This window comes from Pongo pygmaeus, chromosome 16 (assembly GCF_028885625.2).
Source record: "Pongo pygmaeus isolate AG05252 chromosome 16, NHGRI_mPonPyg2-v2.0_pri, whole genome shotgun sequence".
Classification (NCBI taxonomy): domain Eukaryota; kingdom Metazoa; phylum Chordata; class Mammalia; order Primates; family Hominidae; genus Pongo; species Pongo pygmaeus.
In genome coordinates this window covers 106,690,846-106,713,877 of record NC_072389.2, presented here as the reverse complement: position 1 = coordinate 106,713,877, position 23,032 = coordinate 106,690,846, and the positions used below count along the sequence as shown (strand labels likewise).

Genomic DNA, 23,032 nt, shown 5'->3' with positions numbered 1-23,032 from the left:
CTTTACCAGTTTTCTTCAGTAAGACATACAGGTTTTGTAATTTGGAAAAAAAAGAAAAGAAAAAGCATTCTGAAGATAAGGCAAGGAAAGATTTGGACTTTAATTAAACCATTTTTATTTAAAATGTTAAACAGCTTTAATTTTGATGATTAGATTTGAGGGTCGTCACATTTCGGTGTACACACATTTGAAAATGAAGACTGGCCACATTTTAAATTCATGTCTTCCATAACTTTAAGCCATGCCTTCTCTAGCTTAGGGCCAAATAAAATCAGACTCACCATTTTGTAAGGACCCTACTTTTTAATCATTGTAATATTATTATCATTTTCACTAATAGAAATAGAGTCCAGCTGAGGCTACATAATTTGCCCAACAGAAAAAGAGAAAAAGAACAGGCCATTTTTTTTGAGGGTCTACCTAGCATGTGCACTTAGTATGGTGCTAAGCATTCCGCAAACAGATTCTAACCATGCCCCTGTTACAGACAGAACTAGCTGGGGAAGCATCAGGATTTGAACCCAGCTCCTTCCGACTGTAGAGCCCAGGTTCTTGACATTCTCACTCAGTATTTCCTGCAAGTGCACACCTTGGAGATGCCCAGGAGACACTGGAAGATGAGATCAAGACAGCAGGCTGAGCCCGGCTGCAGCCACCACCTCCTGCTCCAAATCCTTAGAAATTATTACAAATATCAACAAGCCTTATTAGCATGGGAAAAGAAGTGATCTGAGAAGACCGGAATCCATTGTGCATGAGGCGGAGAAGGCTTGCGAGTGCTCCGAGGCTGCTGGGGGACATGGGAAGCAAGAGGGTCCCCGGGTCACCAGCAGGGCGACTGGGAGGAGTGGGGAGCCATAGCAGGCAGACCCCTGTGGATCTGGCCCCTCTCCAGCTTGTGCCAGGCGACCTGGGACTGATGGGTCTACATTCAATGTGGGCTAAAGAGAAAGTGTGGTGGGCAACTCCCAGGAGGCACATGGAGCCCACTACCCAGAAGACATGCTCTGGATGTCCCCAAGGCAGCCTGCTACAGTGCCCTGGCCCTCCTCTTCGCAGGCTGTTGTGACAAATGCTGTGTTCACAGACAGCTACGGGGAATCCCAAACAGAAGAGTCAGCATCCACCCAGGCACCTGCAAACATCTGAGGAAGAGCAGTACCATAAATAGAAGCACCAAACTCCACTAACCAAGCCAGCACACTGGCAGGCCACAGATCAGCAGGAAGAGACATCCCACCTTACACACACACACACACACACACAGAGACATAGACACACACAGACACACACACAGACACAGATACACACAGAGACACAGATACACACAGATACAGGCACACACACACACAGACACACAAAGACACACACACAGACACATACACACACAGACACACATGGACACACACAGAGACACAGACACACACAGACAGACACACACAGACACACAGACATACACAGAAACACACATGCACAAAGACACACAGACACACACATAGATACGCAGACACACAGACACACATACAAAGAGACACACAGACACACACACAAACACACACATAGAGAAAATATTTATGTTCCCTATTTATGTAGCCAAGGGCACAGTCTCATTGGAAGCAGTCTGATCACCTAGGGGAGAAGTTGTGTCATATTTCACCACTGTCCCCCTTGGGCCTCAGAGTTCCCAGGAGGAAGTAAGCAGCTGATAGTGACAATGTCTGTGCAAGGCAGGGTCTAGCCAGGTCAGAGGGCCTGCACATCTTGCTGCATCCTTACATTACTGCTCGGGGGAAACCTACACAAATCACACAGTCACTGAGATAAGAGAGCTTTGGGCTCCCCTGGTTCACAACACAGCTTGTCAACTGTTCATCCTTATCTTGGAGGAAAAGACTGAGTTAGCATGGGAGCTTCCCTAAGCAGAATCTCAGGCTCCAGCTTTCCAGCACCTCCAGGGCCCTTCTCTACACAGAATTAATGTTAGCAGAGCAAGAATGAACTCAGAATAAATATTACTGATGTCTTGGAGAGAAACAGGAGGATGCAGCATCCACAAACAAGAATCAACTAAAACTCTTGGAAATTAAAATGAGAAGAGTTGCACTGTGAAGCACAGTGGGTGGGCTGCAGAGCAGAGACACTGTTGAAGGACAAATCAGGAATCTGGAAGACCAAGAGGAGGATGCAGCACCAAAAGACAAGGAGGCCGGGAGTAGAGATAAAAGAGTGAGAGACATTGAAGATATTTTTTGAAGTTTTTCAAAATGTGTCTAATGAGAATTTCAGAAGCATATATGTAAATAAATAAGAATAATTTTCAAGTTGCAAAAATATGAGCCCTCAGAAGTTACAGGATACTAGTCAAGAAGCTGAAAAAAAGGAGGAGTAAATTTAGAAAAAAGAATAAAGGACTAGTGAAATAAACAATCTTATGGAAAGACTGATCAACAACAAAATGAGAGAGAGAGAGAGCAGGACATGTGAGAACACACGAGCAATATCTGGAACAAAGAGATAAAACTACATTAGAGAACTTAAAATCATGGCATCATCAGCAAAGGACACAGGGATTCTTGGAGAAACAGGGCACTGTGCATCCGGGGCAGGATATGGACAAACTGGCCCTGGACGTCTTGTCACATCAGAAAGCAAGGAAGTTATCAAAGACTTCTGGGGTCATGCCAAAAGATAGAGGAACCTACTCAGAGGGCCTACTGGCAAAAGAGGAACAGCGTTAGCATCAAGAATCAAATAAATAAAATTCATGAGTTCATAATGATACCAAGGAAAAAAAACCCACCTTCATTAGCCGCCTTCAAAAGGTGCTAGGGAATTGACTTGTTTTCAGGACAATGAATAAGAAAACTAAGAGAAAAAAACCCAACCATTTGCCCCTACTTTGCTTTACAAACGTAACTCAAGGTACCACAGAGTTAATGGAAGAAATTTCTTCTTTAGAGATCACTTTCAGCTAATAAATGAAGAAGGTAAGATCGACTTAAAATAACACCACTTTGCAACCTCAAATTAAATAATTGATCTAAGCAACCATCAATGACTGATAAAACCATTGTGTGAAACGTCGAAAAACCATTAGGACGTTTATAATGAGTGATTGCGCTGACACCACTGAAAATCATTAAAAAACTCTAAACATCAGAGAGAGACAATTAGACATTCTGTGACTGGGTGAGGCAAGAGGAAGTACACAACATCTATTGGGCATTTTTGCCAAAACATCTTACTAAATCTAATCAGGCCTCTGGATCCACAAAAACATAGGGAAGGTGGGAACACGTCAGGCCACACACAGAAATGCAATTGCCAAAATCCAGACTGTGGAAAATTGCAAAGGACAAACAATATGGCTTTATCAACAAAAGAAACTGCAATCAAAAAGAAATTGAAGGAGAAAGATAGAAATTAAGAGACTTAGGAACTGTACTGTCCCATGTCCCAGCATGCAACGGCACTGACTCAACAAACCTGACTCAAACAAACCAGTGATAAAAACAGAGACAATCCAGGACATTTGAACACTGACTAGATATTTGATATTTTGACTTTTTTTATTTATTTTGAGATGGAGTTTCACTCTTGTTGCCCAGGCTGGAGTGCAATGGCACGATCTGGGCTCACTGTAACCTCTGTCTCCTGGGTTCAAGCGATTCTCCTGTCTCAGTCTCCCGAGTAGCTGGGATTACAGGTGCCTGCCACCATGCCTGGCTAATTTTTTGTATTTTTAGTAGAGATGGGGTTTCTCCATGTTAGTCAGTTTGGTCCCAAACTCCTGACCTCAGGTGATCCACCCACCTCAGCCTCCCAAAGTCCTAGGATTACAGGCATGAACCACCACTCCCGGCCCTCTCCAGCCAAGGGTCCAGCCTGGGTCTCCCCTCTCAGAAGCCTAGCCTGTCAATAGCATGCTATTGTGGGCATACGTTAACATACATTTTTAAACATACATTTAAATGTAGGTTAAATATATTTTGTTTTTTCTTTTTTAGACTTCTTAAGCTATAAGTATGGAATTGGGTTCTAAATCATCTGGAAAGAGAGAGAAGGGGGTTTACGTGGATGCAGACTGGCCATGTCGGGGAAGGAGGGAGGATGGCAGAAGGTGGGTTACCTGCATGGGAGGTTAAGTTCCAGTGTACCAGAGCCCTGGAGGGGGAATCCAGTTAACAATAGTTTGTGGTCTGTTTTCAAAAAGCTAGAAGAGTGGCTTTTGCATGTTCCCAACACCAAGAAATGAAAAATGTTTGAGGTGATGGATATGCTAATTATCCTTATTTGATCATTACACATTGTATACATGTATCCAAATATTACTCTGTATCCCATTGACAAGCGCAATTATTACATGTCAACTAAAAACAAGAGGGTTAAAAAAAAGATTGCCCATGTGTGATAATTACTGAATTTGGGTAATGGGTACAAAGGGGTCCATTTTTAATATTCTCTCTACTTGTGTACTGTGTTCAAAAGTTTCTGTAATAAAAAATTTTAAAAAGTGGCTGGGAGCGGTGGCTCACATCTGTAATCCTGGCACCTTGGGAGACTAAGGCAAGTGGATTGCTTGAGCTGAGGAGTTCGAGACCAACCTGGGCAACACGGTGAAACCCCATCTCTACAAAAAAAAAGTACAAAAATTAGCCAGGCGTGGTGGTGCACGCCTGCAGTCCCAGCTACTTAGGGGGATGAGGTAGGAGGATTGCTAAAGCCCAGGCTGTCAAGGCTATAGTGAGCCGAGAGGTTGCCACTGCACTCCTGGTTGGGTGACAGAGTGAGACCCTGTCTCTAAGTAAGTAAGTAAATAAATAAATAAATAGGCTGGGGGCAGTGGCTCACGCCTGTAATCCCAGCACTTTGGGAGGCCAAGACGGGCGGATCACGAGGTCAGGAGATCGAGACCATCCTGGCTAACACGGTGAAACCCCGTCTCTACTAAAAATACAAAAAAAATTAGCCAGGCGTGGTGGCGGGCGCTTGTAGTCCCAGCTACTCGGGAGGCTGAGGCAGGAGAATGGCATCAACCCGGGAGGCAGAGCTTGCAGTGAGCCGAGATTGCACCACTGCACTCCAGCCTGGGGGACGGAGCGAGACTCCACCTCAAAAAAAATAAAATAAATAAAATAAAATAATAAATAAATAAATAAACATTTAAAAAGAAGAAATCTAAGATAAAAACATAATATTTTAAAGTTCCACGTAGCTAAAGACTTATGAAAAGGGAAAAATATGCCATTTTGAGTCCAGGCCTAAAAACTGTGGTTTCTGAGCCAATAAAAAAGCGGAACTAAGTATTAGCCCTGATTCTTTGGAAGAGATGGCAATTGGAAGTAAGTTTGGGTGGGGGGCGGGAATGGGTACTTTTCATTGTATTCCCTTTTGTACTTTTAAATTGTGTGTAAGTATATGATTCATCTATTAAAAATGAATAAGATAGTTTAAAAATATATTTTAAAATCCTGAACCATTATAAACTTCATGCTAAAATATTTGAAAATCTAGATTAAATGGATAACTATCTAAAAATTGTATTGCATAAAACAACTCAAGAAGAAATAGAACATTTAAATAAACCTATAACCTTTAAAAAGACAGAATCAATAGTGAGACATCTACCCATTAAAAAGCACCAGGCCTGTATGGTTTTATAGGCAAAGTGATGTATCCTGCTTCTTGGAAAATATAGTACATACTTATTTTATCAAACTTGTGTTGGCTGAAGAAGCAAGCTGCAAAAAGACTGGCATAGTATGAAAATATTTAATCCAACATTTTTAGTATGGAAACTGTTCTGAAATGAGCAGGATTGACAAAACAGGACTCTGGTTACCCCATCCCTACCACAGCTGGACAATGAGCCAGCTGAGATGCCTCCTTCTCCCAGCTGAAGTGTTAGCACCCAAGCTCAGTTTCCCACGGGTCTAGTGGCTCATCATAGAGGACTGCACATTCCACAGACCCCGAGTTGCCCCATATAAGCAGCCAGCACCCACAGCTAGCATGCTATTGACAGGCTGGGCTCTGAGAGGGAAGACCCAGGCTGGACCCTTGGCTGGAGTAGAACCCAGCCCCATCCAGCCCTATCCAGTAGATGCCCTGGCATAGCTTCCTCTTAAAGGAGAGGCTGGAGGCCACATGCCATGCCATCTTGCAGATTCAGGCTTTGTGATTTTCTTTCTCTTAATAAAGCCTATTCCCTAACCTCAGTGGAAGACATTGTGGAGTTCATGCCAACCCCTGCACAACAGATGGTAGCCCAGAGGGGATCTGCCTGGCAAGGCAGAAATGATACCATGTATTTACAGACACACACACACATACAGCCTTAAAGGGTTCAGACTAACTTCAGAATAATGGCTACCCCTGGAGTTGAAGGAGAGCAGTGATCAGGCAGAGATCCAAAGGGGTTCTGGCTGTATCTGTAAGGTTTGACTTCTTAAAATATTTTCTTTGAAGCAAAAATGACAAAATATTAACGTTGGTTAAATCTGAGTGATGAGTGCATCTTTGATACCTCCTTTCTTTACTTCTCACTCACCTAACCCATATCAAAGCCTGCTCCTCTCACCAGGAGGCGGAGTCTATTTCCTGTGCTGGCCTAAATCTGGACTGGCCTTTGACTTGTTTTGACCCACAGGTGCTGGCAGAAGTGATTCTGTACCAGGTCTAGGCCTATGCCTTGGGAGGCCTAGAGGCTTCTGCTGCTAAACTCCAAGAATTTGACAGTAGGCTGTAAAGAAGCTTGGGCTAGACATGTGGTGGATGAGAAAGTGTGTGGAAGAGAGAGCAGTCATGTGGAGGAGCATGGAGGGGCCAGACATGGGAGTGAAGCAAGAAGAACCACCAGCTGGGCCCTGCCTAGATTCCTGACCCACAGAAACCTGGGAAATGATCATTTGTTGTTTTTTTAAGCCAGCAAGTGATAGGGTGGTTTGTTACATACTTGTGTGTAGATACCCACACAAGTCCTGATAGCTTTCTTTTGAGGCCTATTCCCAGTGCATTCTCTTCTTCCCACTGCTGCCCCACAATCCTGGCCCCGCTGGTGCCTTGTCTCCAGGGCTCTGGAAATAGGCTTCTAATTCCCTAAATAAGACCGTGCAGCTCCTCAGATGTGTCCATCAGCCTTGGAACAAAATCTACACTCCCGCTGTGACCGCTTTACCTCTCCAGCCCCATTTGGTGCGTCCCTCACTCTGCCCCAACTGCGCAGCCATCTTGCGGTCACTCAAACCTACCGAGCTCATTCCCGCTGCCCAGCCTTTGCACTCACTGATGCCTTGCCAGGAGCACCATTTCCCCAGCTCCTTTACAGAACTGACCTCCTGATTCCATTCACTTCATCCTGTGTAAATGCCACCTCCCCCGACACCTTCCCTGATCTCTGACCAGCAATAGTGCCCTATGCCTGTCACTCTCCATCCCTGCAACCTGGATGATTTCTGTCATGGCCCTGTTCACTCCTGACGGTAGAGTGCAGGTTTATTTACTGTGTTTCCCCTGCTGGAATAGAAACATCATGAGGACATTTTCCTGGCTTCCCAGGGCCCTGACCATAGCAGGATCTGACACAGCCTGGAGTGTAGGACTAAGACTAGACACAAGAGGGAGGGCTGGGCGTATCATTCTCTGTTATTTTCAGTATGTTCAATAAATACTCTTCTTCCCAGCCTTCCTGTGGTCGCCTCCTTCTGGTCAACCGAGCAGATGTGAAATTCAACACCAATGCCTCACCTAATGACAAATAAAAATGGCCACACTGTGCCTCTTTTTACATGATCTTACTCTAATGCTTCATTAAGCATCACTCTCTGGTTTTCTTCTTCCTTCCTTTTTTTTTTTTTTTGAGACAGTTTCTTGCTGTGTCACCCAGGCTGAAATGCAGTGGTGCGATCTCTGCTCATTGCAGTCTCTGCCTCCTAGGCTCAAGCAGTCCTCCCACTTCAGCGTCCCCAAGTAGCTGGGACCACAGGTGTGTGCCTCCAAGACCAGCTAATTTTCTTTTTTTTTTTTTTTTGTAGAGACGGGGTTTCGCCATGTTGCCCAGGCTGGTCTCAAACTCCTGAACTCAAGCGATCCACTTGCTCGGCCTCCCAGAGTGCTGGGATTACAGGCATGAGCTACCTTGCTCAGCTCTCTTGTTCTTTGCTGTCTACTTTTCCTGCTACAATTGGAAGCCCTGTAAGGGCAGAGGCCACACTCCTTCTGTGTCCCCAGCATCCAGAACAGTGTCCTCCACAAGTGGATGCCTAAGAATGGTTGAAATAATCATGCTGAATTAATAAAGACAAACACAAAGCCGGGGCTTAGAAGAAATGTAGAGAATGCAGAGGTCATTAAAAAGAACTTCAAAAATAAGTGCCAGTGAAAAATATTTTTCTGCCAGCATTTTCACTGACTTAGTATCCTAGGAAGTTGCTTTCTATGTAATTTATAGACATTCTTTGCCTATAAAGTCAGCTGACTGCAAATTTCCCTAATAATGCTTTGAATCATATAATTATTGATTTGTCTGGAATTCACTGTAAAATGTTGGTTTCAATACATGATTTTGACATTTTAAATAAATAAATAAAAATTACCTGAGAAGATAAGACTGACACCAAAATAAAACAAAATAAACGGCCATTAGGATCCTCTGGGAAATTTAAGAAAATACTGCGTACATAACACAGGAGCACAATGCTATGAAAATAAACAACCAAGAACAGGAAAGAGTTTTGGAAATTAAGACTGAGTTCCAAAATGAAATGTTCAATAGACATGTTAGAAGATAAAGTCAAGCAAATCTTTTTTTTTTTTTTTTTTTGAGATGGAGTCTGGCACTGTGGCCCAGGCCGGAGTGGAGTGGTGCGATCTCAGCTCACTGCAACCTCTGCTTCCCAGGTTCAAGCGATTCTCATGTCTCAGCCTCCTGAGTAGCTGGGACTACAGGTGTGTGCCACCATGCCTGGCTAATTTTTGTATTTTTAGTAGAGATGGGGTTTTGCCACGTTGGCCAGGCTGGTCTGGAACTCCTGACCTCAAATGATCTGCCCACCTCAGCCTCCCAAAGTGCTGGGATTACCAGCACGAGTTACTGGACCTGGTCAAAAGTTTATAAACATTAAGAAAAAGAACAACAGTTGGAAAATGTGAGCGAAAAGATAAGCAACCTGTATCTTAATTAATAGGAGTTCCAGAAAAACAAACAAAACAAAACTATAGCGAAAGCAGAAGAGAAAAATATTATTAAAGAAAATACAAGAAATGTCCCACGCATGAAAGGGATACATGCTTGGCCCACCCAGTGCCAAGCAGCAGGAACGGAGGAGGACCCTCACCCAGGTCTTTCGTTGGAAAATTTTGGAAGACCGAGCACACAGGGAAGATTCTGAAAGCTTCTGAAAGGGAAACCAGGTCACCACACAGCAGTGAGACTCACACCACATCAGAGGACAAGGGAGAAGGTTCCAAAGGCAGAGGATTCCAATTGAGATTGCAGGAGAGGGCAAAATAAAGATGCCCTCAGGAACGCGGAGTCTCTTGCAGGAGCCTCCCAGGAGTCCTTTCTTCGGCATTTTCTCGCTGATGCATTCCAATTAAATAAGGGTGCAAAGTAAAAGTCCTGGGTGGGAGGCGGGAGGCGGATGGAGGTAGCAGGGAGGGGGGTGGTGCTCATCTCCAGGGCTCCACAGAATACTGAGTCTCTGGGCACTCATCATCATGAAGGGAACATATCATTTAAAGTCACAAATGCAACCTAGGGATGAGTCAGCCCCAAAAGAATGAAATGCAGAGGGAGCAGCAGATAGATGGGGTGCAAAAGGGAAGGAAATATTCATTTATGATGGCAGGAAGTCAACAGGCACTGTTTCAACAGATCAGCAATAGAGAGGTGCAGGCATCTTCTTTACATTGAGAAATGGTAATTACCTGAAGAACTAAAACCAGAAACAGGAAATAACAATTCTTTTGGGAGTTGACACTGGGGCAGGGCCTTGTTGCTTTTCCTATATTATAGTCCCTTCTGTCTGACAGCCTTCATTAACCAGGGGTATGCATTCCTTTGATAATTTTTAATGTGTTTGTTCTGTGATCCTGCCATTCTGCTGGGGCATATGCAGTAATATTCAACTCTTAGAAGCAAAAGGTAGAAAGAATCTAAAGACACTTTAATAAGAGATTGATGAAACATGGTTGGATTCACACCAAATGTGGTGCATATAGAGGGAACTCTGAGACATACTCAAGAGAAAAAAGTTGTACAATAGTATGTACAACTGAATATGCATGTAAAACCAGAAATATACACAAAGATAACCATACATGTGCTTTGGAAGAGGTTAGGAAGAAAACACACTCAGGCCGGGGGCTGTGGCTCACGCCTGTAATCTCAGCACTTTGGGAGGCCGAGGCGAGTGGATCACTTGAGGTCAGGAGTTCCAGACCAGCCTGGCCAACATGGTGAAACACCATCTCTACTAAAAACACAAAAATTTGCTGGGCGTGGTGGCGTGTGCCTGTAATCCCAGCTACTCAGGAGGCTGAGGCAGGAGAATTGCTTGAACTCTGGAGGTGGAGGTTGCAGTGAGCCGAGGTTGCGCCATTGCACTCCAGGCTGAATGACAAGAATGAAACTCCGTCTCAAAACAAACAAACAAACAAAAAGAAAACACACTTAGCTAACAGTGATTACCCATGGGCATGATGGAAAGGGTGCCAAGAATAACTGTGGCTTTCTCTTATCATTTCAATCCACTGTGCGAATTGTGGAATTCCATATAAATAACTTTTTCTTAACCTTCAGGGAGGAGTCAGGCACCAGGAGAATGCTCGTAGTCCACTGTCAGGCAGAGGCTCTTCGCTTGCTTCTTATTTTTGAACCCATGGGCGCTGGTGAAGTTTGCACAGAGACTGGAGTGACTGCCCACTGGGGCCATTTGAGCCTGGAAGCTGGGGTGGGGACAGAATGACTGGAGGAGCCCTGCCCTGGCCTCCCCCACCCAGCCCCACCAGCACAGCGAGGCCCTGAACCTTCCATCTCTAACCCCTGCAGGTGTGGGCCACCTGTCACCACCCACTTGCCTCTCTGAGTTCACATGGCGGCGTCAAGTCCAAACTAAGCTGCTAACAGGAACTTCAGAGAGCCATTCTTGTCCATTTATATTCAATCTCTAACCTCCAATTTGCATCGTTAACATGGTTCCATATTTAAAATAATCGATTAAAATGTTCTCTGCCTTTAAATATCTCTAAGTCACTGAAAAGTTCAAAGTGTCATGTAAGTTATTTTTGTTCTTGGTTCTCCTGAAATGACCAGGTAGGTGATTTTAAGCCAACATTTGGCAACGTGCCACAGCCCCTGGGTGCTGGATGTTGAATGGCGGATGAGAGGATGTCGCCAGACACAACCCCAGCAGCGTTAGCAAAAGGAACTGCCATCCTCAAAAGTTCTCTACAGTTGAAAATAGAAGTTCTGATTAATGTGTGCTTCTTTGTGCTGCATGGGGTGATGAGCTCAGGGAGGATTCTATTGGTTGAGATGTGTGTTTCTGTTTGTTTTTTTTCTTTTCTTTTTCATGACAAATGTCACCCAATAAGTAGCAAGATGGCCAAGTGGAATCTGGACAAACTGAACCCAAGGGTGGCCTGAATAGTGAAAGGACTCAGAATGAGGACTTCCAAAGAATAATAGCAGCTCCTTATTTTCATTCATCAAACTTTCCAAAAATGTGCGTGCAATTCACACACTCAAGTTTAGACTTACATGGCATTGGGAGTGGTGGGGTGGGAGGGCTCCATTCCCAGAGAACTAAAGAACTTCATAAAAATCCCTAGTGATGGCTCCTTCAAAGTCTGACTCAGGCAAACCAGGAGGGGTGAAAATCCGTGTCGCTCTGCACAGGGGCCTGGGGAGGCCCACACGGACATCTCCCTGCTCTCAGGCTACTGACCTCTTCATGGAGGCCAGGGCATATGGCTGGTAAGAAAATCTTCTGTCTTGGTGGCTGAATGCATGCCAAGTGAGCCTGGGCTGCTCCCTAGCAAGCGCAGAGGCCACCAGATAGGGCTGCCCAGCACACCCCACATAAAGGAGGCCAAGTCAGGAGCAAGTGTGGGGTGGGGGCACCCCCGGGCAGGGGGTGAGGACTGGGGCTCTGGTGAGACACCACCTTCAGGCTTGGGCCACCTAGGATGGGGTGGATCAGTGGGGGTGCTCCTGAGAGCCAGTCCACGGCAGGGTGGGGAAGCAGGTAGGGGCAGCTCTCCTCGTGGACCCAAGTGTGTATGGCCTAATAATTAGCCCACAGACAGACTGAGAAGTCAAAAAACTCTTGTGATATCCAAGTGGAACGTGTACAGTTGCCGGCGGCCTGTCAGTGGGATGGCTTACTCAGCCTAAAAAGGAATCTGCAGGGAGGGCAACACATCTGCTTTTAATGACTCCAAGAAATGGGTTAAGGGATTCTGATCTGTCTAAATGAATAAAGCCAGGCACGAAGAGAGCCCCACAGCATCCACTTCCTACCAGAGCTGTCCATAGAAAGGCTGGAGTTGTTTGCTAGGGAGTCAGCTCCCCATTGCTAGAAGTAAGCAAGCACATTCCGGACAAGTAATCAGGAGAAGATCTAAGCTTCGGGTTAAAACAAATGTTCAAAGGCTCATCAAGGCCTGGAGCATCTGTAGCTGGCCTCTGCTTTGTAAGCATGAAGCACAGCTGTGCTAACTGCCACCTGCATGGATGGACGCACACAGCCACCTCGCCCGCCACCTGGGCCACCAATCAGCCTCCCTGTCCTTCTCATCACTCATTAAAAGATTCCTGACCAGACGTGGCTGTGCTCCCTGGAGGGGCTGGCATGCTCCTGCAGCCAGGCTGGAATCTCCTTCCCTGCAAGGCCCTGCCTGCCCTGTTTGCTGTGACTCCCGTGGTGTGAACACAGCCCAGCACGTTCAGGCAGGAATCCAACAGGAGGAACAGGTCAGAGATGTGGGCTGGCTCATCACTGGGGATCTGTCCCTTGTAGACTTCCCTGCTGTGGCCTGACAAGAAGGCCGGCTGCCACCCTAGAGGCTCTTCCTAATTTGATCTATTTCCTACTTCAATTTCTGGAAGGCAGGAAGAGCCCCTACTTGAGCAAACCTCTTAGCTCCTATATTAAGAAGTTGTATTTCAAATACAGATTCAAAAAAGCCAAAGGAGAAAAAAACAAGACATTGGAAGTAGCCATGAAACAACCTGGGATTTGAAGAACTTCTGGAATGTTCCTTCTCCTCCTCTGGTCCATGCTGGGTCCGGTGGTGGGCAGTGCTCTGAGAGGTGTGTGACTCTGGCAGGGCTTTCAGGACCAAAGCGACGGCCACTCACAGAGAGCTGGGGTGTGAGCCACTGCCTGGGTGACGTCTGCTTAAGCTCCACCCACCCTCCACAATCCAGAAGTCTCCCCAAGTATTCTCCACCTGAATTATGTGGAAGTTTCCTGACTTCTCTACTTTCCAGGACAGCTCTCCTTGGCTGGCAGGACTGGTTTTTCCACTCTGGCTGGTGTCAGACATACTCAGAAGAATGAACATCTAATGACATGTTTGTCAAAGTAATGCGCATCCTGTAGCCCGTGCCCAGCATCTCATTGACAGCTGCTCTGTCAGCTGGCAAACTACGCCCATCAAAGCTTTCCAACCACTCCTCCTGCACCGCAGGCGAGCTGACTGCTGCCGGTGCTAATGAGGTGGAGACTGTCACACACCTTCCTGGGACACAATTGTGTTGCACAAACACACAGCGGGCCGCACGGCAGGGCAGACACACACAGACCCCAGCCCCACACCAGCTGGGCAAAGCCCCCCACATCCAGGGGCTTTGAAAGGATTAACCATTGTAAACAAACATGAGCTGAGGTCACGCAAGTCACAGCAGGTAGCGGGTGTGAAAAGGCATGCCTACACACAAATAAAAAATTAAAAATACCGTTACCCCAACACCCAAAAGTAGACACTGTGTTTTTAAATTGTGGGTCTTTTTCTAAAGCATACTTGGAAATATAATAAGAATGTTGTCGTTTTCAAACACGTTATCTTCCAAGGATTTTTAAAGCACGAGAAAGCTGTCCCTATATAATTTTGAGTATCATTAGTTTTCCTTCTGGCAGCCAACTTTTCTCAGCCGGAGCTGGAAATTAGGCCTGAACAGTCTTCCCTGAGTGAGGCTGGTGGATTTGGGGGGTGGGAGAGGGGAAACAGGACTCCCTATCATCCCAGGAAGTCTGGGAGAAGGTGGGATGGGACGAATCCAGCTTAGGCTCTGGGGACATGCTCAGAGGGTGAGTCCTGCGGGCGATCAGCTGCAGTCATAGTAAGTCAAGTATTCTGCATTTATTCCAGAAAGACTTCAAGGCAAAGAGGCCAGTGGAGGCAGATCTAACTTTGGATGTAGGCACAGGAGGTTTACCATTTAGATTCTAATCACAAATCATCAGTACTTAAATAAACAATAATTTAAAAATAACTTGTAATATTATTCTTCTGGACGCAAAAGAAGGCAAAACAAAACAAAAAGCAATGTGTAGATATTGTAGGAAACATAAACAGCACCAATGAGCAAAACACAGTGAGTGCAATCCCAGCACACAGACGTGACCACACGTCACCCTTTGAGCATTACCTGCTCCTTGGCTGTAGCCTTAGTGTACATATTTATTAATATATTCTGTGAAAATGAAATCCAACATGCAATGCATTAAAATTGGGCTTTACAGAGGCAGCACTGTAGGCTTTAATCCCTGGAATTAATAACTTCTGTTAGTGAGCTCCAGGGCTGGGGCTCACAGGCTCAGTTCTGCTGGTACCACCTGTGGGACCTTAAAACTCTGAGTATGGGTATAAATTAGTAGCATCTCACCAGATTCCTTATGAGGATTTTGTTATTATTGTAATTCGTTAACATGTAATATAATTTTCTTAATGCTAAACGGGACAGAACTTTCTGGGGCATGTCAGGCTATTTTCCTCTCCTCTTCAACTCTGTGTTTTCTGTGTTAGGTCGCTGCACAAACACCTCCCTCATTCTCAGGGGTTCCCAGGGTGTCACTTCCCTGTCCTGTCCCTACTTCAAGCTCCTTGAACAGTACACAGTGAAGGCTGCTGAGGTCACATCAGGGTCCTTGGCCCTTGTGTGTGTCCCTTGGGTTATACAGAACAGGGATGGCAGGGATTCCTGAGATCCCACTGGAGAAAGAGGGCTGGGGCAGAAAAGACTTTTCTGCGCCTGCTGTTTCCCATCAGAGCACAGTCAGGAGAGGACGCCTCCTAAGGAGCAGTGCCAAGCTCAGATGCAGGCCTTTAGGGAGAATCATGGGGGCTGGGGAGTGCCACACTTTGGCCTTTTGGAGCACCTTAACATTTTCTGATTATCTGTCCTGCCACGAGCTTGGAGGTGGGGATGGGTTTGTCCAAAGCCCATTGTGCCCTGGTCCCTGAGACCTGTAAGAATCAATGGGGGATCCCTGGGAACCTAGAAACACAGGCTATCTGTGCCCCAGGCCTCCTGAATGAGATTCTGCATTTCATCAGGATCCCCAGGGGATGTGTGCACCTGATAATTTGAGAAGTGCTGCTCTACGGGACTCAAACCATTTAGATGGGCTGATTCTCCACTTTAGCTACACGTTAGAATCACTAGGGAACTTTTAAAAATTAGCCATGCTGGCCAGGCACCATGGCTCACACCTGTAATCCCACCCCTTTGGGAGGCCGAGGTGAGTGGATCACTTGAGGTCAGGAATTCTAGACCAGCCTGGCCAACATGGTGAAACTTCGTCTCTACTAAAAATACAAAAATTAGCTGGGCATGGTGGCGCACGCCTGTAGTACCAGCTACTCAGGAGGCTGAGGCAGGAGAATCGCTTGAACCTGGGAGGTGGAAGTTGCAGTGAGCTGAGGTCATGCCACTGCACTGCAGCCTGGGTGACAGAGCAAGACACTGTCTCAAAAAAAGAAAGAAAGCGAAAAAGAAAAAATTACCCATGCTTGCTCACTCCCCGCCCCCCTGCCCCAAGATGCTGCTCCAGTGGGTCCAGGTGGTGCCAGGGCCCTACCGGTTTGAGCCATTACCCAGTGACTGTGTGGGCAGTGGTTGAGAAGCACTCCTTTAGATCACCAACTGTTGACCAGGAGGGGAGGGAGCAGCGCCTCCTGTGGGCTTTTTCAGACGACACAGTCACCTACCCAACAGGCCCCAAACAGACCCAAGGTCCCTGTCCCCACCCTCATCCCTCAGGGCTGCTGAGAGGAGCAGCAGGAGGATAAGGGAGCTTCATGTGCCCTGGAAAGGTGGAGGTGCTACCCCCAAATCAGGGACAGCGTTTTATCACGCATGCCACCTTGATCCCACACTAACAGAGCAAGGCCTTCCTACCACACAACTGAAAAAAGACATATGTCTAATACAAAGAAAAAGAAAATTTACAAACATACAAGTTGAACACTCTGGAAAGATTTAATGCTGGGCAATGTCAAGAAGCAAATTCGTCTCCCATTTCATAACGTGATGGATGTGAAAAGACACCTTCCAGAAACATCACCCTGGTCAGCTGCTGGACATTTCAGATGGAGTAAAAACACTCAAACAACTGAACAAAGTGTCTGCCAAGCCAGGTACAGTGGCCGATCGTTAGTTAACATGGTTAAGGGTACACACGTGGGCCTCTCAGACCCAACATGTTGACCCTTTCACCTCCCATAGTATGGCCTAGCATTTAAGAATGTTGTAGCATTAAGACAGGGTTCAGATTCTGTGATTTCTGAGTCGTTGACCTTGAACAAGTTTCCAGGCTTCTCTTACCCTCATGTTCTTCAGCTATAAAACGGAAATAAAAGTACCATGTTCCAGGTTGTCGTGAGGATTTTATGACATTATTTTGTAAAGTTCTGAACTTTGTACATGTAGTGCCTAGTACATACTAAGGGATTAACAAATATTTGTTAACAATGATATCCTATTGGTCTTAAAAGTGGTGAAACTGTAGCAGAAAATCTGGCAATATGTGCCAAGAATTTAAAGATGTTCAAGACCAATAATTCAACTTCTGTAAACCTACATTACAGAAATAACCTTGAAACCAAGTATTAAGAGATGGGAAGGAAATGCTTTCAGTAGGAGTGAATAACTAGAAGCAACCCAAATGTCCCACAGGAGAATAAGGATTAGGTCAATAACTGCACATAGTACTCCCACAGATAATGATGTTTCTTTTGGTTCTGAGTGCTGCCCAATTTATGAATCATTTTTTGATCAAACTATTAAATTGTAAAAAAATAAAATAAAATAAATGAAATGATGTTTCACTTGATCACAGGAGCTAAGTGGTGCCCTAGGTAAATGTCACTGATAGATGGTTAAGAGAAAAAAGAAAAATACAACATTACGTACACCTTATAAGTACAATAAAGTTAAAACAAAGTCCCTTAAACACAGACAAGCAGAGACCAGAAGAGAACATGCCAAGATGCTCGTCGTACTTGTGTTTGAGATAGCAGGATTCTGGATGATTCTTTTCTTCCTTTTTTTAAAACTTTTTTTTCAATTTTTCCTTAATAAACATGTATCGTTTTTATAATGAAAAAACAAAACTAAATCGTTATTCTTAAAAGTTCTTTAACCCAGCATGAAGTGATGTCCTGTTTGTTAAGATCTGTGAGTCCACAATAAATTTTGTACACGGTTCCTCAATTTTTAGAATTTAGGAGTCCCAAGATATATTTTATGATGAAAGAGCACCAAATGATGGACATTTGATTTCCATTGGTTGAGAACTCCTTGTTCTTATATAGCCTAGACACCCTGCAGGATGAGCACGGCAGGTCACACCCAGGCAGGCATAAGCACAACCCTGTCCTTACCGTTAAGCATCTCCATGGCGCGTTCTGGACACACAGCTGACTCCTCCGGCCCCACACACCAGTACATGCTGGGTGGTCTTTGCGACATGCCAGCCATCAACCCTTGCAGCAGCCAGTCTTCAAAGGCAGGTCCCGCTGTTGTCACTGCCACTGCCACTGCCGCTGGCTGTGGGGTGCATTAAGGCATGGACTCATAGCCATGGCTGAGCAGAAAACTTTCTTGTTCTGGTGGTGAAAAACAATCAAATCAGAAAGGCTTTATAATTCCTGTCCTCCTGCCCTGCAAATATTTGCATGGGTTCATTGAGTTTTCCCTCTGCAACATTCCTTTTTGTAGTCCACCTATCCAGCCAAACCCATCAGGTGTGGTCAGTGGGAAGGCAGAGCTCCCCCCATCCCATCTTGATGCTGGGCTCAAGTCTTGTCTACCTGAGAAGAGTCTCAAACAAACCCCAGACAATTGCAAAACACATACTGGTAACAGCTTCAACCATTGTTCAATCAACACACACCCACTGTCACTTGCAAGGCAGCCAGACTCTGTGTGAGGCTCAGTGGCACCAAGATGGCTCAAGGAGGCTCTTGCCCTCGGGGCACACTCCAATGGGGGTAGGGCAGACATAGTTAAGGTTAGTCACCATACAAGGCTCTCCTTTTGCCCAGGGCCAGTTCTTCTGGAAGCCAGAGGTGAGCATGTCATCCCAAAGGGGTGGTCAGGCAACAGTCCCAAAGACACGGAATTATTGCTGGTTATGAAGTCAAGTTAGCATGAGCTTTAGCAGAAAGCTAAATGACGGAGGATAGCAGAAATGAGCCTCAAAAATTCTGCCCCTTTCCCTGGGAACATTTGGCAACATCTGGAGACATTTTTGATTGCCACAACTTGGTTGGGGGAGAGTGCTACAGGCATCTAATGGGTAGAGGTCAATGATGCTGCTAAACATCCTACAATGTACAGGACTGCTATTTGCAACAAAGAATTATCTGGCCCCAAAAGTTCCAAGGTGGAGTTAGACTAATCTCTGAAACTAATAACTATGATAAACTGAGACCAGGTGCTGCTCTTCTATGCTGAGCCCCCACTGAGCTTGGAGTCTCCCCCATGGGCATAAGTGCCCATCCTGGTATGGCGATTGAAGGACCAGAGGGAGGGTAAGACCCACACCCAGCTTAGGCCTGACATGAGGTACTACCATAAGAAATGCACGTGTGCCTATCCTTGTTCTTATAGCATATCCTATATGTAATGAAGTACAAGGTAATTAGCACCCCTTGTCTATGTTCTCTCAGACAGACAACTCTGAAATGGGGAGTGATCGTGCAGCCAAAAATATATTTTTTAAATCAAGGTTATATAAAAATAATGCCTAAGAGAATCTGTAAAGGCAAAAGCACGGTGTGGATGTCAAAGGTGTGGACTGCCTCTGTCACATGTTAGCAGTGTGACTCCCAGCTGAAATGTATGTGTGTCTCAGTTTTTTACCTGTTAAAAATAGACATCCACCCTTATGCCCTGGCCCGCTAATGGGGTTACTGTGTGAATTCAACTAAAGTGAAGTTTCTGCAGCCTCTCTCTACGACAGGGCTGGGGTGGTCATTACCTTTAGTACCAGTGTGCAGACTTGGAGGCCAGTGGGTCTCCCACCTCCCCGCTAATTAATAAGATCAGAATATTAATGCTGGAGGGCAGATGCCAGCCTCACCAGTGGGTAGGTTCTAGAAGGTGCTGTGAGCAGTAGGGGCACGAAGTAAGGTACAGGACAAGGCTGTGGGAATTTCTCACCTAAAAGCCTAGAAATCAGGCACCTGGCCCAGGTGGACTGGCCTTGTCAAGGCAGGGGAAGGTGGAGCTAGAAAAGCCAGGCTCCAGCAGCCTTGTGCAAGCTGCACATGTTTCAGAGCCAAAGAGGGATGGTTGAGACAAACCATGTGTGGGAAACACCCGTGTCTGAAGTTGGGAAGCCTGAAAAGTCAAAGGAGGAAAGGAAAAACGATCAATCTGGGCAAAATTTAGGGGATGATTAAAGCCTTATAAATAGAAAAACCTGATTTGGAAAATCAACTTGTGACAGAGAGAGGAAGAGCCAGCAAGACAGAACCTGTTTTAAAATAAAGGCTCCAATCACACATTCACATCCAGAAACTGAGAAGCACAGTTGCCATCTGCTTTCAGACACCTCTCCAAAACAGCTACCGCACATAACCAACAGCATTTCAAAAATCCAAACACTAGACATTCTTCCTGAAAACAGAAGTGTCTTACCATACAATGTTTTAAGTTTAAAAAAAAAATCTTAAAATTATTTCAGGCTAACCCTCACCCAGCACATTTTGTTCCCCTTTTCATTTTCAGTTTCCTTTTGAAAATCACTTTACCAGTGGAAGACTCTGCCCCTGGAGCAGTTTTAAAATTCTAGTTACTATTTTGGCTTATATATTCTAAGGGTAGAAGTTTTAAGATGAGGTAATTTAAATTTTGCTCAATCTTTGCGCTCAAACGGATCTTTGCTTTCTCCTGCTTCTTTTGGGTTCAGATCGGTGCCAACAAATTATGGTTACAAGTTACATGTCTTCATTATACACCCTAAAGAGGGCATCAAGAGGTTTTCAGCAGTAATGATGGTTTAAACGATTTTTCAAAACCTCATCAATTTCCTTTTGCCAACTATTTATACCTACATTAATGAATAAACCTAAATATTTAATGGAAAAGAAAATAGACGGGTGCGGTGGCTCACGCTTGTAATCCCAACTCTTTGGGAGGCCGAGGCGGATGGATCACTTGAGGTCAGGAGTTCGAGATCAGCCTGGCCAACATGGTGAAAACCCATCTCCACTAAAAATACAAAAATTACCTGGGCATTATGGTGGGCGCCTGTAATCCCAGCTACTTGGGAGGCTGAGGCATGAGAATCACTTGCACTGGGGGAGGTGGAGGTTGCAGTGAGCCAAGATTGCGCCGCTGCACTCCAGCCTGGGCGACAGAGCAAGACTCTAGAGAAAAGAAAAGAGAAGAACCTGTCATTCATTCTACAAATGTCTTATTGAGTTCTTTCTATGAAGAGGGAACTTCATGAGTTTGTGAAGCTGGTGGGGGAGCAGACAGCTAAGTAATTGCTATAAAGTTTCTGACAGCAGAGAAGCCCGGCTAATTTAGGAGGCTCGGGAAGGACTGTCGATATTGAAGAGTTAGAAGACCCTTGCAAGCAAAGCATGCTAGACATACTCATTCATATCATCCAGGTCCTTTTTGAACCAAAATCCTGGTCAAAATGGTTAGCCCATGATTCTAGAAATCTCTTGAGTGCTATTTGCATCCCTTACTAACACTGGCTTGCCTACAAAATGTGTTTAATGGGTTTGTGGGCATCAAAATATCTTGGAGCTGCAGGCCAGAGAAATATGTTGTTCTCAATCCCAGATGAGCACAAAAAGGGTGGAGGAGAGAAATGCTCCGTGAGTCTGAAACCACAGGTAAGTTAAGGTTGTCCATTCCCCACCCAGTCACTCTACCACCATGCACGGGGTGTCTCCCTGTACAGTTATGGGAATGAGGGCTCAGCAATAAGCAAGACAGATCAGTCTCTGACCCCAGGAGCTCCAGTGAAGACCACAAGGTAATTAAGGAGAAATTAAACAGATAAAGAAGGAATACAGAGTGGGGGCTGCAGCGAGGCTGCAGAGTGAGGGATGTGAGAAAGAGCATGGGTTTTCAGAGGGTGACCTGGGAAGACTTTCTGAGGCCGTGTGAAGAGAGTCAGGAGGCAGCAGTGCAGGGGACCAGTGCTGGACAGCGAGCTCAGCCAGTGTGGCTGGGGGCAATGGCCTGGTGGTACGAGACAGCAGAGGCTGGATCAGCTGGGGGTGTGAGGAGAAGGAGGTGTCCTGGATTGCATGCCAGTTGCAAGGAGAAGCTACTGAAGGACTCCATAAAGAGGACTGATATGGTCCGATTTACCCATTTAAACACACAGACACACACACACACATACACACACGCACGCTGCTATACAGGGAATGGAGGAAGGGGAAACTGCATTCCTACAGTAAAGAGAGGCTGGTACTCTGGACAAGGGGCCGGGGGTGGGCATAAGAAAAAGGGGACAGATCAGGACACATTTTAGATGTAGATTCAACAGACTGAACGTTTTTGATCTGAGCATCCGATTCAACAGACTGAACGTTTTTGATCTGAGCATCCGAGCTGACTGCGAGGCCACTCCCAGAGACATTGACATTTGGGAGAGGGAAAGGTTTGGCTGACGGCAAAACCTCCTTTAGGAACAAATTAGGTGTGAGGTTAGTTTGTTATATTATTTTCTCTTTCAGGACATAGGCAAAGATGAAGAAAATCAAATCATAAAAGGCATTTAATGTTAACATTTTCCAAAATTGTGCACGTTCTAGCTATCCCTTTAATGTCTGGGCATTTTGATACCCTGTGAGTGAGTGGCAAACTCTAAAATTAGTGTACATGGCGAGAGGTTTGCTAAAAGCCATATGCCCCTGTTTCTCTACCTGTTGCGGGGGAAGTGTTTGTGGGAGAAAAACTTCGTGGCCTCAAACTGCGAAGGGGTAGGTTGAGATGGCCATAGGGGTCCTCAAATTCTCCAGCAACGTCTCCTCGCTGACCCCGGCCTTCCTAGGCTTCCTTCCTGCGTCCCTGCCTGCCAGGAAGGTCCCCTGTAGCTTGCAGAGACCACGGTAGACAGAGCAGTTGCGTCTGTCCCAGCCAGAGACTACCTGGGCAAGAAGCATAACGCAGACACCGAGGAGGGCGAAGCCTCGCTGGGCCGCCCCGCAACACCAGGAAGCCCCGGACCAGCGAGAGGCTCCTGGGCGGCCTCTTGCCAACACCCCGGCACGGGCACCCGCGCGCTCCCACTCCGCCCGCTCCCCGCTAAAGGGCTGGGTTTTCTCCAAAGGCGGAGGAAACACACGGACTCCCTGGTGTCTCCCTGCTTGTGTTTCTTGCCTCCCAGCATTCCCGACCCTGTCGCGTACGGGGTTTCGGGGTTCCCTGCTCGGGCCCCACGCGCTCCCCTCCCACAAGCCGGCTGGGCTCCGGGCGCGGCGGGAGCAGCGGGGACGTGAGACCGGGGTCGCCCCACACGCCCTCCGCGCCCCTCGGGCTGCGGCC

General features: G+C 46.0%; 1 protein-coding gene across 5 annotated transcripts in view; it reads right to left on the bottom strand.

The window, feature by feature from the left end:
• The window catches only part of LRRK1 (leucine rich repeat kinase 1), a 155,363-nt gene that overhangs the window by 131,001 nt on the left and 1,330 nt on the right, over positions 1-23,032 (bottom strand). Inside the window, exons 1-3 of one of the 5 annotated variants that reach the window (XM_054449967.2) lie at positions 22,411-22,760; positions 20,748-20,886; positions 17,893-18,117 (exon numbers count right to left, since the gene is read on the bottom strand). In XM_054449967.2, the coding sequence (XP_054305942.1) occupies positions 17,893-17,989 (97 nt within the window). In that variant the 5' untranslated portion in view covers positions 17,990-18,117; positions 20,748-20,886; positions 22,411-22,760. Of the gene's footprint in view, positions 1-17,892; positions 18,118-19,675; positions 19,856-20,747; positions 20,887-22,410; positions 22,761-23,032 lie in introns of those variants that run through there. The other 4 variants (XM_054449969.2, XM_054449970.2, XM_054449971.2 and 1 more) reach the window with 4 other exon arrangements.